This window comes from Aethina tumida, chromosome 3, assembly GCF_024364675.1.
Source record: "Aethina tumida isolate Nest 87 chromosome 3, icAetTumi1.1, whole genome shotgun sequence".
Classification (NCBI taxonomy): domain Eukaryota; kingdom Metazoa; phylum Arthropoda; class Insecta; order Coleoptera; family Nitidulidae; genus Aethina; species Aethina tumida.
Window position 1 is genome coordinate 20,534,099 of NC_065437.1, and position 18,998 is coordinate 20,553,096.

The 18,998-nt window shown below is 29.7% G+C and overlaps 1 protein-coding gene across 1 annotated transcript in view; it reads right to left on the bottom strand.

Moving 5' to 3' along the window:
• Positions 1-1,310: 1,310 nt before the first annotated feature.
• Positions 1,311-18,998, bottom strand: part of LOC126264848 (uncharacterized) — a 30,967-nt gene continuing 13,279 nt past the window's right edge. The window contains exon 2 of the mRNA XM_049964422.1: positions 1,311-3,021. Coding sequence (XP_049820379.1) covers positions 1,585-3,021 — 1,437 coding nt within the window. The 3' untranslated portion in view covers positions 1,311-1,584. The remainder of the gene's footprint in view (positions 3,022-18,998) is intronic.

Genomic DNA, 18,998 nt, shown 5'->3' on the forward strand with positions numbered 1-18,998 from the left:
ATAAATCATTATAGCCAGGTGTATGTATGTTTGTTGATTAATAATTATTGTTTCGGTAAAGATAATAATAATTAATTAGAAGTATTAATATTTTTTAAATATAATTTATATTTTAAATTTCAAGATTTAACTATGTGACTGAAAATAAAATCAATTCCAATAAGACCTTCGATAGCTCAGTTGGTAGAGCGGTGGACTGTAGTTTGAGTCAGAAAATAGTCATCCATAGGTCGCTGGTTCAAATCCGGCTCGAAGGAATACTTTTTTTCTATTTTATTTGTATTTTTTATTTGTTTTAGGTATTGAAATTTAAACATCTTCTATTATGACCTTTAAGTAGGTATTATACCAATTATTTATAACAATTTCAAAAGCTCACAAGTTTATAATTATAATTATTTAACTAACAATTTATTCAGTTAATTTTCTTTCTTGTTAACATGTTTTCTTGTAAGAATTTTAATTCTCCCATTAAAGTTTTTTAGCATTAGAAGAAGAACTTAATATTTCATTCAAGTTTACTGTCTAGAAGTAAAATTATATATATTTGTAAAACTAACAAGTACTACTCCATTCTATTAAATTAGATAGGAATCTTGATAAAATCGCCATGGTAATATTAAATTCAGGTTAACATTAAAAAAATTAACTACTACCGAGACCTTAATAATTACCAGGTCCAGATATCACTGTGATGATAAGACTAGTCCGTTTTGAATAGAAATGAAAAACAAGATATTGCCAAGGGGTTACACCAACCGTCATTAAGACCACTTTTGCATTTGGATTCAAGGCTGGTTTAACATGAACTGGCTAAATTTACCTTCCTTCTTCGTAACATTTTGTCGTCAGTACGCACATTAAAGAATATTTATCGAGTTGTGGACGAATCCACTTAACATTTCGCACAATAATTTGTAATGATTTATTTGTAACAAGAGGACAACTGCGGGAATGCCACTAATGACACTAACGCCAGTAAATTGTTACAACTGCTGGTTAATTTAATTGTCTGTCGTGATATTTACTACTGTAGTAATCGTATGGTATGTAAAAACTTTAGTTTAACACTGTCTATGAAAGTTTTTGAATTTTTAATTATATATTTACTCTGTTATTAATAAATTAGTACTGTCCATTAGTATATATTTATATTTAATGGTTTATTCCTGGTCTAAGTAATCCTAGTTTGAAATTTTCTAGTAATAATAATAAATAATCCATCTTATGAGTTCAAATTGGTCTTAAATACTTGGATAATTAATAAATCGTGTTTTTTCAAATTGGTTAATCTGCAAATAAAAGACATGTTTGGATTCATCGATATTTATTACTTATAACTACAGCATTAGATACAAATAATCTACTACTAACATTAATTAAATAATATGAGCAAATAGACATCATTGGAAGCTAGTATGAACTAAATTAAAATTAGCACAATTAATTTAAAAATATCCGTTTGAAGTTCGCGCAGTGTTCACTTCACTCGAGTCTAGTTTAACTACTCTATTAAATAAGACTGAGTCCTTATGAGAGGAACTAGAAGAAAATCAGTACGATGGCAAGTAAGCACCATTAAAATCACAATGATAAAAATTTCATTAGAGCGTCGTATATTAATCTAGGACTGATGGTTCCATCAGCTGTGTATCTGACTCCTCGCAGAGATCCATCGTCATGGTTTACAACACCATATTCACCGACGATGAACCCGTCCGAAGTACGTTCCTCCAGTCTGTATTTCCTAAAGTTTCTGCCCTCAACTACGTATCCAACTTTTTGGTTTTTGTCCACAGTTTTGTCTTCCTTCAATAACACCGGCGGTTGATTTGACTGTACACCATGAGTCCTCCCATTGGATATAACACTGACGGCTTCGTCTACCTCATAGTTTTGTTCTGGTTGACCATAAATCCTCGGTAGTGGTCTATTATTGTTCGGTGAGTAAATCTTCTCATTCATTTCCCAATTGCGCTCTGTTGTAATGCTTTTTTTCGTGGAATGTTCTTCATAGTTTATTTCCGGTTTCTCCCAGTTCTTTGGTCCAGCGTTATCAGCGTTGCGAAGAGGTCGGCTGGTGGAGTATAGCTCAGAACTTGCAGTATTTTGAGTCGGTGATGTTTTACTGTTGTTCGTCTTTTCGCCAGAACTGTCAAATTTGTTGACGAAAGATTCACCATTGTAATGTCTTTCGTGCCTGTCATTCGGCTTTGTTTTCTTGTCTATGTTCGCTTGAGGAATTGACTGGATGACCGTACTGTATGACACGGACCTGGCACTGCCAGAGTCCCCGGGAGTATCGTGGTAAATTACCGTGTGGTGGAAAGGTGCTTTAGAATCTTGGGTACCAAATTCTGGTCTTGGATTGAAAGGTAGATTGTCGGGTCTTGGTAAGACATGTACACTAGCCGGATAACTACGGGTAAACTCCGATGTTTCCAAATCGGTGTTTCTAGTGATCGGATCCTTTTCTTCAACGTTGAATTCACTTTTGTTTGCTTCTGCCACAATGCTCGGATGTTCTTCGGATGCCACTAATTCTTGATCCGGAATTTCGGTGGAATCGACTTTCGTTGACGATTCACTACTAGTTGCATCGTCTAAGACTTGTAAGTTCGTGTTCGAAGAAACGTGTTTATTTATTAATGTTCTACCTACTGACGATGAAACACTAACAGATATTATAACACCGCCGTCTAAACTAGAGTCACTGGAATTTTCAAGTTCTTTAGCACTAACTGTCGTTTCGAGTGATTTCGTATCGTCGGCTGCTTGCGAGTCCTTAGGCGTACTTCTTGATGTCCGGACGTATGGATTCAAATCGGTTTGCTCCAGGTCCGGAATGGTCGACAGGACGACTGCCTCAGTTGACGTCGTGGTTTCCCCGAAGGCTTTGCGGAGGGTTGATCCCATAAACACTGAGAGGAAATCCGCTCCGGCTAAAATATCTGGATCGGCACCGCGCTCCTGTCGTACCAACGGCAGGCCTTCGGTAGCCATTTTCGTTCCACACATTATCTGCAAAAACAAAACGGTTACTATCAGCATTTCTTAAAACGCATATTAATGTGTGGGCTTGAGCTGATGTTAAACGTTAATGTTGGGAAACGGTCCGAATACACATTTATATGGTTCATCTGACGAAAACTTGTCTTGCTCAAGTCGACCGCAATTATTCGGGTGAATCACTGGACACTAAGAATCCCTGAATCACTGTTAGGGTATCGGTGGGATTATTTATGGAAATGGGAAATAACGTCTATATCGTATCATTAGTTTATTAGGGAAGGAACGTTATCTCAAGGTTCGCATTAATGATGCACTATAATTTCCTCGAAAGACCAATTTTTCGTTGTAATTAATACCCACAGTGTCTGCAACTCAATGTCTGTTGTGTAAAATTTTAAGAACTCGTTGCGAAAGGAAATCGCAATTTGTTTCTTATAACAAAAAGAATAATCTCGAAGAGAACGAATTTAATTACTATATAAAAGACATATTTATTGTACTAACCCAATATATGCGGCGTCTCAAGATTTCAATTTGAGATAAAAAAAATATAATTTGATACGACTCTACGGTTGATTAACTCTTAGTTGTGCATGTGATTAAAACTTAATTGCTAATGTAAACATTGGCGCCGCATAGGTTCACGGACAGTTCAGAGCCAATTTTGATTTGCGGGTTCCACCTCGCCCATCATATATTATAAATGACGTCCACCCAAATCCTGCCGCTACAATATGCGTGCTGGCTGATCTAATTTAATCAGCGTTTTTTTGCACGAATCACCTTTGGAGCGGCCAGATTAACATAACGAATCGGTGTTTTGGATTAAATTTATTGTTAAACCAGAATTGATAACTGTTTTGGTTCTGGAACTTTTATTTTAAAATAGGATGTTGACCTTTAACTTTATACACTCATAGGTTTTATGAATCATTCATGTTGACTGATGTTAGCAGTGTTTTGGCTAGAATTTTTGCTTCGAAGACAGATGATTGATATTTAGAATTGCATTTGTCATGGGAACATGCCATTAAATTATTAAAAATAGTTTTTATTGTTTATAAAAATAGAAAAGAGGGTGTATCGTACATGTTCCTTAGTAGATTAAAGACGTTGTCCTTGCATAAGTTAAAAAAAAGCTTGCATATGTTTTGCAACAACAATCGCCTTGAGTAGATACAATGCTGGCGCTACTAGACAATTCGCAGAACAATCCGTACAGATATTATATAAATGGCATGTTAGATAATGTATACAACGTGATGGTTGCTGATTTATTGGTATATTTTCAAATTTAATGAACTTATTATCTGTGGTTCAACTATCTGGTGATTGATCTTGGTGATTAAATTGTCATATTAAATTATCGATTGCGATATGAATTATCGATGTGGACACAAGCTAAGCTCTTTTGTTGGTTGCTTATTGTTGCATATTATGTCGAGCTAGCAATAGATAATTTTGTTAAATTAATTTATAGTCAAACATTAATAAAATATTCAAAATAAATCAAAAAGCATCACATTTTATTTGTGAAACCTGATCTACAGTAACATCAATTACGCTAATGAACCTTTCAAATTGATAACACAAATGAACCACGCAAATGTAAATTAAGTAACCATAAATATTAATGGCGAAGACTTAATACATATTTCACCTACGCCATTCAGAACATTAAAACAACTTATTATTTCATTATCAATTTAATAATTAGTTTATATATTATTTTTCATGTTCGTTAATAACATTTTGTAAATATAAATAATAATTTATAAGTAATTAATGGTTGTTGTCTATACTGAGATTTCAAATCATTTATTTCAGTAGCAGGTCTTCTTTATTTTGTATTCAGATTAAGAGTACCTACGAGTGTTGGTATCAGATATCATTGTTTTAAATGGATACACATAAATACCATTAACGGAGTTCGATGCGCCTTCAACAGGTTTGCAAATGCATACGGGATGTCAACTTTGAATTCCGATTACGAAGCAAATAATGGCTAATAAATCGTGATGGGCAGTTTTTTTATATATAGAAATTTAAATATGCACTTAATTTATCACAGCTTTCGCTTCGCTAACGATATTTTGCAATTATATACGTTTAATGTTTACATATATTTTAAATCCGAGATTGTATCAGTCTTGTAAAATTGATCATTTACAGAAAATTAATAATGCCAATTTGTACACTATTTTGCAAGTATACAAACAAATACATTAATCAAATTTTGTTTCACATGGTCCGTTTATATCACAATTTCTTTACAGACTTACAATGGTGTGCAATTTTGGCGTTATCTTACAAATAAGTCACCTTGAAGATTATTTTTTTTTTTTGAAATCATTAATGAATTGTTATTGAGTAAGAATTGTCGCAATTAGCATTCCGTTGAAATTAAACTCGTACATACGAGTAGGTATTCTCGGCTACCGACTGAAACGGATGTAAATGGTATTTGTTTCGGAGTATTGTGTGCAAATTGATCGTTATAAATAAGATTTAAATTGACCGGACGAATATTCGTTTACCAAATACGGTCGTTATGGTTCCCGGTTTTTTGAGTAGCATTGTCATTCAAATCACATTTCGAACTGCGTGATATCGCACATAATTGGCGATAAATATTAATTATTAGTAGGAGCGTACCGTGACTTTTATATGAAGTTTAAAAAAGTGTAACTTGGCTGGCAATTAATTGAGTTTATGCAGTAATGATTTGAATAAATTTACATGATTATGTGAAAAAGCTGTAGTATTAGATATGTCTATATATATTTAATTATTTTTGAAAACAAACAGATAAAAGTCGAAATTTATTATTTATAAAATGGATTTCTAAATAAAAAAGGTCATCTGTCTCAAATTGGTACATTTTGTCAAATACAACTCATTCGTATCAGATATTCTTGGTATATTTCGAGATAATTAATAATATTGTCTTTGAAACATAAAGGACATATTTAAGAATAAGTAATTTAATTGATTATCGATTAAATTATTAATAGTTAAAACATTAATAATATATTTCAAAAATATCATATTTGGGTACTTTAATATAAATATACTTTTCAATATGAATATCATTAAATTTGTTAGAAATATAAGTAGAGATAATTTAATATAAAACTAAATATATATTTATAGAGAGCTTAATTTTTTCGATATTTTATAATGACTTTTAACAAATATCATATTTATTACTTTAACATGGTCACTTATTTGAAAATTCAACATTCAATATGATCATAAAAACAAAATTTAATATCTTTATTACGTATAAAAGTACATATAGAATGTTTTTACTATTTATTAGAATAATAATAAATAAAATAAAAAATTATTATACTTTGAAGGGAATTGGTAATCGTAATACAGAATCAATCACTTTGGGCATCCTGTATAATAATGATATTTTTATATATAATGAATAAATATTATTAATTAAACAATTCAAGAAGAAATATTTAATCATCTAAAACAAAATATCACCATATTTTTTATTAATAATTGATCAATATCAAAAAATAAGCTAATTACATAATTTGAAAGCCAACATAACTTTGTTATTATTTAAACCGATAATTTAAAGGTGTATTCAAATGCCGAGAATATTAAATTAAAATCCTAATGTGCAATTACTGGCCATTATTTAATAAATTGGGTTCCGACATATATATGCAATTTACAATTAAATTTTAAAAATTCAATTAAATCTTATATCATAATTAACACTCTACTTTATTCCTCAAATGTCAAGGTTGTGTATAGGGAAGTAAACAATACTTTACACTTAAAACAATAATTAAGTGCACAATTAAAGAAAATTTACTGAAACATTAAAATTACATCATTCAAATACATTTCATAAAAAAGTGTGTTAATATTGCACATGCCAATCAAATTGTAATTGTGATTAACGATTTTTAATCAGAAATATTAGAATAGGTTTTGAGTTCTTTAATTAATAACTTAAATTACAAAATAACTTTCCGGAAATGGCAATCCCATGTGTTTGCCTTGTGAAATCGTTTACATTTACTTCTATGAAATAAAATTGTAAAATTAAAAACATTCGATTCTTTATGTAAGAGTTACAGTTACTGTAACGGAACTAATAGTAATGAAATAGTAACACATATTTTCCCAGGATAGCAAGGTAACTTTGGCAATGTCACACTTTAATGATTTCAAATTTTTGACCAGTGATTCTGTATTTTATAAAAATGGCGAATGCGACCAACAAATAACTCTTGGTTCATAAAGATTATGATCTTTGGCGTTGAATAAATTAAAATAGTAATTCTTTATGTAAAAAAAACTACCACAACAATTTTAATAATTGGTTCCATGTAAGGCAGAAGACTTCCGTTGACCTTCATCAGTATTTATCAATTATAAAAAATGCAATAATGTAATTTGATTTGACATAAACGAGCTTATTTGAATATTCCTATATTATATATACCTATACTCCAAATTATTATATCATTAAAATACTTTGAGAACAACTTACGAGTATATCTATACATATAAATAAAATTGGAGTGTCTGTTTGTAATATTGAAATAACTCTTTTTTACTACATGCATATGAATATAAATACGGTACATACACCAAAATAACATTTTTTTCAATTTTCGTCTCCCTGTCTGTCTGTTTGTTCCGGCTAATCTCTGAAATGGCTGGACCAATTTTGACTTTTATTGGCAGGTAGCTGATGTAATAAAGAGTAACTACTTTTATTTTATAAAAATAAAGTAATGTTGCAATGTCCAAGTACTGTCCAGTACCATGCGCATCCCACCACTGGGCCGTCACGTCGGGCGCATCCCGGACGAAGCGTGGGTACAGCTGGTTAATCATAAAATTAATTTAAATTAAAAAGTATTGTTCTTTTAATAAAATGATTATCTCTTTTAGTTATTTCTTACGTTTTTAGTAATTTTTTGGGAATCCAGGAAGAATTAGAATTATTTATTACTTTTTTAATGAATTTTCAGGAAATTAGTATTAGTAAAAAAATAAAAATTCATAGTTATTAAAGTGAAACTATGTAATTTAATCAATATGAATTTTAATCCTATAGATTTTAATTGTATGGAAATTGATAGTATGGATTTTGATCGTATGGATTTTGATCGTATAGATTTTAATCATATGGAAAATGATCGTATGGATTTTGAATGTATGGAAAATGATCGTATGGATTTTAATCGTATGGATTTTGATCGTATGGAATTTGATCGCATTTACGTTTTTCTCACGTTTTTAATCAATTTTTGGGATTTTAGTAATTTTTTACGTTTTTAGTAAATTTTTACGATTTTCGTAATAATGTTATATTTATACTACTATACTGTATGTATATATATTTATTTAAGGCTACCACTCGAAATTTCGAAAGAATGGCTCATTAGTATTTACTACTCATACGGGAAATTTTCTTCGAAACCGAGAGGACCGAAATTTCTTCCAATTTTGTTTTCACAAGAAATTTATTTCACAATAATTTTCACATGAAATTTCTATAATTAAATTTTTTTTTATTTTTTTTAAACAGTTTGTATTAAATATATTATTTTTAAAAACGTATGTTTAATTATCATTTTATTGAATATTACTTTTTTTAAATAAATATAAAAAATTATAGAATAATTTAAAAAAATGATTTAATTAATACTTAATAAAGTAAAGTCTGATATAAGTAATAAATATTTCAAACATAACATAATTGATAATCATCAAAACCAATAGCTGATAAGAAACAATTTACTTTCTCTCTCTATATATATATATAGTCTCAAGACATTTGAACATTCAATTAACTGTTAGTATATTTAAATGACAATGGGATCAGATAAAAATACATATATTATTTAAATTAATACTACATATTAGTTTTATTGATGTAATCTCAATAAGATAACATGATGCCTAACACATAAAACGTATTAGAAAATTGCATCATTTATCATAGTCACCTTGTGTAATTATATTTGTTATTAGTCAAGTTCGAATAGAAAATTTTTAAGCAGTTAATTAATTTTTTAAGCCGCATTTCTAGTGCGTTTATAATTAGAATGTGTTAATGTAGGTGGTTTGTAGAACAATATCTATACGAGGATATGGGATGCTGACTAAAATTAAAGGAGGGCGTAGGTATTTACGTATTTAACATACGCCTTCAAAAATTGATACACATTGATATTGCCTGCCAGCAATTTTATGTTGAAGGAAGCAAATTTACTGCCAATTTTGACCACAAAAAATTATTATTCAATGACTCAACGTGGCCGCGTAACATTTTATTTGTTTATTTTAATAAATTTGCAAACGAATTAACTTAAATTAGTCTGTAACAGTTAACTGTCTCAGCGGTGAACCGGATAGGACGCTTTGAGAACTTGAGTGATGTATGTGTGCATTTTTAATGGGTAATAAATCAAATCAATATAATGTTCTGTATGTGTTTAAGTGAATAATACTTGTCATATGTGTGGGAACAGACCGATATGAATTAATTTTTCATATCCTTACTTTGTTGTTATTTATTGAAGTTTTTAGTTTAATGTTACTAATTGCAATTATTAACTAGCAAGAACCTCAAGTTGATTCTTTTAATAACACTTTTATTTCTGCATTACCACACCCTTTTCTGACCTTTATACAATCTATTGTATTTTTATTTTGAAGCGGATATGGATTTTTTTGCACGACTGGGAGCATATTGGTATCAAGTACGACCGGAAAATTAACGATGTGATGAACAAATTTTAAATCTATTGCTCATATTAATAAGAAATTGAAGAAACGATTCAACAGAAATTATAACATAAAATGTAAAATTTTTATTTAATAATATGATTATTATTAATTAAAAAAGCAAAGTAACTAGCTTAATTGAACATAAGTTAAGTGAAGAGACTACATACGTATAAAATAATTCTTACAGCAAGAATACGAAAAATACAAGGATAGATCGATTAATCACTCTTCATTGGAGGAGTAAACGGTGATGTAAACAGCGTTCGAGTTATTTATATCAAATCACGCAATTTTCCTATCTATATCTCCTTCCTTTCAGAAGCAAAAAAGTAATAATAATAATAAACATTTATTTGCTCAATAGAACATTCTTTCCAATATTAATATTATAGTAACATTAAAATGTTAAATATTTTAGCCATAACACTTTTATTTTATGAGAACTGAAGCATCCCCACAACATAATTGAACCACCAAGATGTTTCTCTGTAGGTATAACAACTTTTTGTGTAGTTTTGTCATTGTAGGATGTATAATATAAAATTTATATAAATTAAATTTAGACTCGTCACTAAAAACTATTCGTCACCAATGCTCTGTGATCTAATTAATATGATCCTAAACAAGTTGAACTTTTACATTTTTCGTAGAAACCACACGAACCCTCATTCCCTAACCATCTTCTCCCTGTCCTTAAACTAATTTCAGCAACTTTCATTTCATTAAGATTGGCTTTACTTTAAATTGACGATACGATTGGATTGTTTTTGTAATTCGAATTTACTAATTTTTTCCAGGATTCCACTTTCTAATTTCTCTAAATTTTTTAATAACACAGAAGACAATCGATTTAATTCATCATAAACTCCTAACCATCTCTTGATTGTTTCTCTGGATCTTGGTGATGAATTACATTTCTTCTTACATTTCCATTTCGACCAATGATTAAACGATATAATAATCAGAAGACCACTTTTAAATAATTGCAAAATATTCACAAAGAAAAATGAAATGTCCTAAAGTAAAAAGTAGTTATAGTATTGTCCATTGAAAAGTAAAAAAGTATGCAATTTTTAAAATTAGATCGACCAGCTGCATAGCTTAGGTATACAATAAACATTTTAGTTATCTTCAAAAAAGGGAAGAACACATATTCCTCACAGATAGCTCTTGCATCATTTCTATCTGATTGCATATTTTGTAATTCACATTACTATAAATTAAAAAACAGTAATCCAAACTTGATAGCCCAAATCTGTAATAAAGTAATTTCAAGGTATCAATGCAATATATACAGAATATCTTAATGTCTTTTAAAAGTATGTTTATCAACAAACAAACAACCTAAATCTTGGTAATATAGTTATGCTGAGAAAAATATTCATAATCAATGAATTTGATTCTATGAGTAAAATAGCAACTACTATATTTAGACACATTAATATTTAAATTATTTCTTGTAGAACGGTCACTCAGCATCGCCATTTGCAATTCGAAAAATCTTGAAAGTATCTTTCTATTCTATTTATATAATAATAACTTACTGAAACACCTAGACATTTTTTGAATTATTTTTTAGTAAGTTAGTTAACTGATTTTGGCAAACTAGATTTTACATTGAACAATGGAATCAATTATTTTTGAGTAAAATTAGTTTCTTAATCGATACAATTTCCAGTTGAGTTGATTTCAGACATTAAACTCGCCAAATTACAAAATTCGCAAGGTCCAAATAAGTAGTAAAATAGTAGTTTTTTTTGTAAGACAATTTTCATAATAGCTGACGCCATGGTAGGTGAACCTTGGCAGTGGACCCGCTTTTGGCAAACACAATAATATAAATTATCAAATTCAATTTGATTCGATGTGCCGATATTAATTAATTAAATATCCAAAACTCGACTAATTGAATTTGTACTACCCACCATCTGTGTTTTAATATTAACTTATCTTCCCGTTATAAAAAATAAATTAGGTACCATTGTACCTGCACAATGCTATCATTATGGAATCGACAAAGGAAAATCAATTTTTTGTCCCAGCCATTTCGTTTTTTGTAATGGTCTAACGTTTTGGAATGATTAAAATAATAATAGTAGCGGGCAGCCTTGCGAAGGTCGTACTTGCGTTTTGTTTACACCATGACCACCTCGATGGCGGGGCCCGTAATAACGAGAAACGGTCAAAGCGTGCAAGAATTTTAATATTTGATTTTGTTGATGCCCGCATGCCGTGCCGTGGTACGTTATTTCATGTAAATTTATTCTGGTGCTGTGATCATGTTCGCCACGTCTTTTTCTCTTTTGCTTCGCAATCTGATACGGCGCTGTATTAATTAGCGCAACGCAAAATCTGAAATTGAGTAATAAAACTTCGATATTCCACGCAAATGGGAAGCTTTATAATTTTATACAGAGCCTTTCTGAATTTCTGAGAGTTAATATAAATCGATAATTATGTATTTTATGTTACATTTTTTAACAATAATACTTAATAACAAGTAAAAAAGAAAGGTGAAATTAGATTTTGCCTTCAGGGATAGTCTAATAACTAATATAATTTAATAATTTTATTTATATTCAAATTTACAAAGCATATGTAGATTTAAAAACAACTTAATTGCATTTATTAATTAAAAATAAATAAAAATTTGTATAAATTTAATAGCAAAACTAACATTTCTTGTTCGTGTAGTCTTGAAGACGACAAAAAATTATTTTTCTTGATACTGGAATTGGGTTCAATGATATTTCTTTGGTATAAATGAATTTTGACAATTAATTATTTTTATTTTTTAATAATTACTCCCTCGTTTAAAAGAGAAAAAATATGGGAAGAACTGGAATTTTCCTATTGAAAAATAAAAAGTTTTTGATAATAATATAAATATTACTGAATTTTTCTGAAACAAACATCATAGCGTACAGTTCGATTATGAATAAAAGAATTTTTTTGAGTTCTTCTAGAGGACACTCATTGTACTACGTTATAAATAAATATGATGATTTGCAATAAAACTTGCCCACCTTTAGTAGTCAATTAAAACATAATAAGATAAATTTAATTGCTCGGAACGTACATTGATATTAATTAATTACATGAAGATTTTTTGAATCTGGACCAAAAAAGTGAAGACAAGTAGTCTTAAAAAATCAAGGTCATAAAAATCAACTTCCAGTCGGCTCCAGTGAAACGCAATTAAAAATTCCGCACAGTTGATAAAAGATCACAAACCGTAATACAGAAAAGTTTTTCAAAAAATATTTACAATTAAGTGAGTGATTTTAATATTAATTTATTACTCCGTTGCTGATAAATGCAAATGTTAGACAATCTAGTTACATAAATTCTATAATTTATGAATACTTAAGTTAATTAAAACAATTAAACAAAAAAACTCACACATCTATTTAAATAAATTTAGATATTTACAAAGGATAGAGGTTAAAAAGAATCAGTTTAAAGCAATTTTCTGTTAAATTGCTTTTAATTCATAATTATTAGACCTAGTTAAGTTAATTTTATATTTTTATTAAAATTAAAGTGGTTTGTTTTAAAAAAATTTAGGATTAACTTGAAGCACTTTGAACGTGTGTATCTTGGCTAGACAATAATGTTAGTTGAGTGTATTTCCAGTTCACATGTTTCCGATAAAACCGACACTCCGTGGAATTTAAAATTTCAAGGATATTGTAGTCTGCCTTTTTAGGCCATAAATCCCGTGAATATTTTTTAATGTTACTCCGCTGAATTTATTGATCCTGTATCAATAGCGTTCTTGTTTTTATCTTACATGAACTCCAAATACATCTACATCTTATCGTCTTTCTTAAAATAAGGGGCGTACCGAGAAAACCGTTTTAAAGGTTCACCTTCCCAATCGAAATCGATTTGAATGTGTTGCTATAAATTGTTCACACGCCTGTGGACGAAATAATAATGGTCCAATGCGTTTAATTAAAAACACGGTGTTTAGACCATAATTGAAAGTTAATCTGAAACCATTGTCGAATTCAGCGGCGAACAAAATTTTAATAACGCACGACTGGAATTATATGCTTCTAGGTCGAATTGTCAATGTCTTTCGAAATTACATCACAACTTATGCATATAATTCCGTCATTTACTTATGAGCGTACACCTACACTTAACTAGGGCATAGCACAGTGCTCTTAAGGTTACTTGAAAGTAATTGTTTAATGATTAATTTCATTATGTTATATATCTTTTGTTTCTAATTGTTATTAGAGGTGATTCTACAAAGATGCTTTACGTGTGTTCAGTGGAATAGAATAAAGATTATAAATATTTTTTTGGCCATTGGGTTACATCATTTAAATTGGAACACGGATGTGATAAATTCTATTAGTAAATTTATCTGTTCATCTTAATCATCATCATCAAATTTTGGGTTTTTTCTTAACCTTGTTGCATATAAAAACTTTTACAAGGTAGAACAAATTATTACATATATTAAATGTCACTTGTTAATTCAGGGCATGTACACTTGAATAGTTTATAATATAATTAATAATAACTGATGTAATTTTATTACAGAAATATAAATTCTCTTGTAAAACATTTGTAAAATGACACTGAATAACTTATTTACAACTGGTGAAACATTTACTTGTACTTCAAACATGTTATTATTGTACACATATTTTAGATATAAGTAATATGTAAGAAATTTAATTACTAATTAATTGTCTTTTTGATGACAATATCAAATTTTAATGTTTATTTGTTTCTACAACGTTTCAATCATAATTAAATAAGTAATTAAATAATTCAGTTCGTAATAAATCCTGTTTTTAAGTATTAAACATATAATATTACAATCAGGAGAGTTACAGAGACAAGTGTGCACAACCCAATTTATAATTAAAACAATAGTAAATAACCGATAAAATCGTAACAAAAACTATAATTTCGTTACAGTTTGAGCAGTAACAATAAATGTAGAAGTTTTGTATGTAAATCTTATGTCACAATCGACAAGGTAGTCACTTCTTATCTGGCGACCGCGGCTGTTGTAAATAAAATTTTGCAACGGCACGAATTCACAGCCAGTAAAAAAAATTTTCAGGTGGAAACCTCTGGTAGACTTTCGATTTAACCAAAGTATGCACTTGTGGCGCAATTTCATTCTAGCCTTGATTTGATCTTTGTCTGTAACTTTTGTTATACAACTTGATTAATGTAGACTACTCTATTTGTAAAACGAACATTTTTGACTGGTTTGAAAAATTGAAAACAATTAGAACGTATTAATAAATTGGATTTAAATTGTTGTGGTCTATTAAAAAAATGACTCTAATCCGTGAATAAAAATAAAATACACGTATTTGGACCCCTCGGCAAGGTTGTTGCTGTAATTTAATTAAGACCACTTCAAACGGAGATGATCTTATTTACCGAACATCCGTCTCATTCGCGTTCCATTCTAAACGATTAATTATAACTCCCATCTTTTTTACAAATCGCTGCTGTTGTGTGGTGATTTTTAGTAGCCAGTTTGAACTGAAAATTAATGATGCCAATAAGGATAAGCGTTATTTGCGTTATGGCAGTTTTATTATTCTAAATTGATGATGTAGAGGAGACTGTGAAATGCTAACGAGACAAGTTTTTCGAAAAAGTAAGGTACGGTCCGAGATATCTTCACACTTATTAACCTTGGTATATAAATTGTAAACAAGCTTTATGAGCGCATAGAAGTTAGAATATTTTTTTACATCACGAGGTTGGCAACTGATTTTTATAGTACAGATATTAAGCAAAGAAAATTATACAATTAATTTATATTCTATTCAACTTTGATTTCTCTTTGGTTGTTACAAAACTATTATGTTCTCCTCTTCCTACAAAAACATATCCTCAATTTGTCAATAAACTGCAATAAATCTTTATAACTAATTCTGGTGCACATAATATTCTTCATTTATTTTCAAAATACGTACTATTTGAGTATACATGCTGCTCACATTACGTTAGGTAATTTTAACGACGTCTGACGACTGTCGATTGAAAACTGTTTTATATTCCATTTAAATTATTTTGATAAGTTATTAGTACTTTCTAGTGCATATGGGGCATTCCATGCCAAATAAAGTTTTCATTTGGTTAATTAGACATAATTATTTGTATTAAGAAACGTGTCTTTGAATATTACAATAATAAATAAAAAATTCAGCAAAAGAAGTCAATTTGTCTACCCCATACATACAAGATGAAATGCTTAACTTATTCACTAAAAGCTTATGGAGAAGAGAAAAAGTTATTGATTTGATTATTTTTTAACAAATTTCATTGTCGGTTTCGCTATCATCAACTTTGACATTTTCAATGGAACACTGCACATTTTTGGAAATTCTAAAGTCTACATGTAATTGTAAATAAAATTACTTTATCCTGTTATTAACTCTTTAAAAATATTTGACAGATTGATGGTCTAACTAAAATATTTGTAAAGCCATCAGTTTAGATGCAGAAATGTTCATTTTTGGCATATATGTTACCTAAGGATCATCCTGTAAGTAGCCTATATTAGTACTCTCAAATTTTATATAGGATGTTCGTAATTTAATTAACATTAATTTTTGTTATATTTTGGCACAATTAAATTGAATACTAAATAATATTTCTATTGATTTAAGCATGTATAAAATGAATATTAACAGATATTTTTAAAAGTACCTTAGGTGGATCGCCCTGTATACTATATGTTGAAACATAATTTAATGTAAGTTAATAAATAAGACTCTCATAACTTGGGAGAATACCATCTACACGCACATAATAAATGTAATTGTAATTTGCAAAACAATAAATGTTTTTTAGAAATCAAATCGACTTATTTATTACTGTTGTTAACATAAGTGTTCAAAATATTTGTGTATTATAAGGTAGCAATTTGAATATAATGTGGAATTTAACTCGATAATATTTTAGCATCAATTAAAATAATCTCTCATTAATAAATAAATTGTGACTTATATAAAGCGGCATAAACCGAAATCCACAATTTTATGTCCTCGTATAAAGTAAAGGGCAATGACAAATCAACAGATTACAGCCACAAGAATCTTTATTACAACTCGGTACCATATTTGGTATTCATATTTTTAATCTTTTATTTTGTAATCAGGCAGAGCAAGTCTGGGGTTAACAAATGTATAATAATGATCTACAATTGTAATGCCAATGTGAAGTAGTCGCTTACTTGCTTAAGCGGATATAAAACAGTTGTGATGTAGAGAAGACTTCGGTCTGAACAACAATAACAATTACACCATATCTAAAAAATTGACTATAAAAATTAATTTTACCAATTTAGTCAGAAAACGGGGACTAATTACACTGAAATAAAGAGTTTGATTGCAGGCACTAAAAACTTTATAGACAGAATTTATTTACTTTAAAAAATGTATAAACGCTAATTGTAATTTACGGCAACAATAACGTTTAAACTTTATAATTACACTTATAGCATATTATAAATCAGTGTTCAAAGCGGGCACATAAAATGAAATACCAGTGAGACTAAAAAAGGTCCAGTTGACTTTATCGTGACTCAGGTGATTAAAATTAAGTTGTTTAAGGTTCTGCGAGAAAAGAAATGCAAGCTTATACATCTGCGTCAACCTCCCGCATGCGTTTGAATTTATTCCTGCACGGATGATTAACTCCACAATGTCATCGGGTTGTTTGAATCAATTTTTGTTTGTTTTAATTGAAAAATTCCACGCAATTATTTATAAATATTGACATAATATTTGAATATATTTTATATATTGTAAATACATACAATAGTGGCCATGTTCATGCAACTTATTAAATTATGAGGATTACAACTTGAATTGGATTCCAGTATGCTATACAGATATTAGGTACTATAGTATAATGTTATAAATGGATGCATTAATAATTGCAAACAAATATAGAATATTTATATAATTGTTACAAATGTTACTTGATGTTTTCCCTAACCAATGATATTATATTCAGAGATTTTAACTTCATTTTTTTATAAAAAATGAATGAATGAATAATATTCATAAAAAAATAACAATAACTCAAATATTTCAATGTTTTGTGGCGTAATCTTTGACTTATATCACTGCTTGGCATCTTTTAGGGATATAATCTACCAGTCTCTGCAATGTGTCAACAGGAATTTCTTACCACTACTCATGTATGGATAGAAGAACTTCTGCTTTTGATATTTTTTGTTCAGATGCGACGACCTAATCGGGGAACTGAGACGACTATTCCTTGGCACAGGTAAATTTTTTATTATAAACCAGTCTTTAATAATTTTAGATGTGTGTTTGCAACGAAGAAACAACTTTTCCTCGGTAAATGGAAATATGATGTTTCCCAGTATGTATTAACAACGATCTCTTTTACCCTCCCCTTGAACGAAGAGTTTAACTTTGGATCGAGAAGCATTTTTAAACCATAATGCTTCCGACTCCACGTTTAACCGTAGGAGTTTGATATTTAAAAAGGTATCGTCGCCCCACTGTCCGTTTCACAAATATTCTACTATTCGACTCAAATAAATTAAATTTACTTTCGTCACCCCAAAAGGGAGATTTATGATAACATCTAGACTAAATTTAACTGTGTATTTTAGTAAGAAACTATACCCGAATCATTTTGAAACTGTAAAGCTATAAAGAAGGATGAAACAAGATATAAATAGTCGAATATTTACCGCTCATTAAATACGTAATTACTGTGATCATGGTTATTTATCGCCCTCAATTTACTGTAAACTATCGCTTGATTATAAAATAATTGAAGTTGTAAATTGCAAATGTAAATTTGGCGCATAAATTCGGGAGGCGCCACCTTAATGGTCGAAAATAAATCTCGCGTTGAATATTTGTATTACCAAGCGCAGTGCCACTGGCATACCCACCAGCGGTGAGGTCCGCGACATTGAACGGCCTTCATGACCGTTAAAGGCAACTCGAGAGCTCATCATATTCGTGCTCCGGGGAGTGCCCAACAGAACATGGGGGCAATTAAAAAAATTAACGGGCACGACTTCGCAAAACACGATACTTAAATTGTTAAGCAAGCGCCTTATTCACCTCTCTCGACGGTCCTCCTTGCCGGCGTTAATTGTGGAATATTCGTTTGGAAAGGTTGGTGGCTGTGCCGAGAAGAATGTCGCTCTTCGACCACATGATATTGTTTGA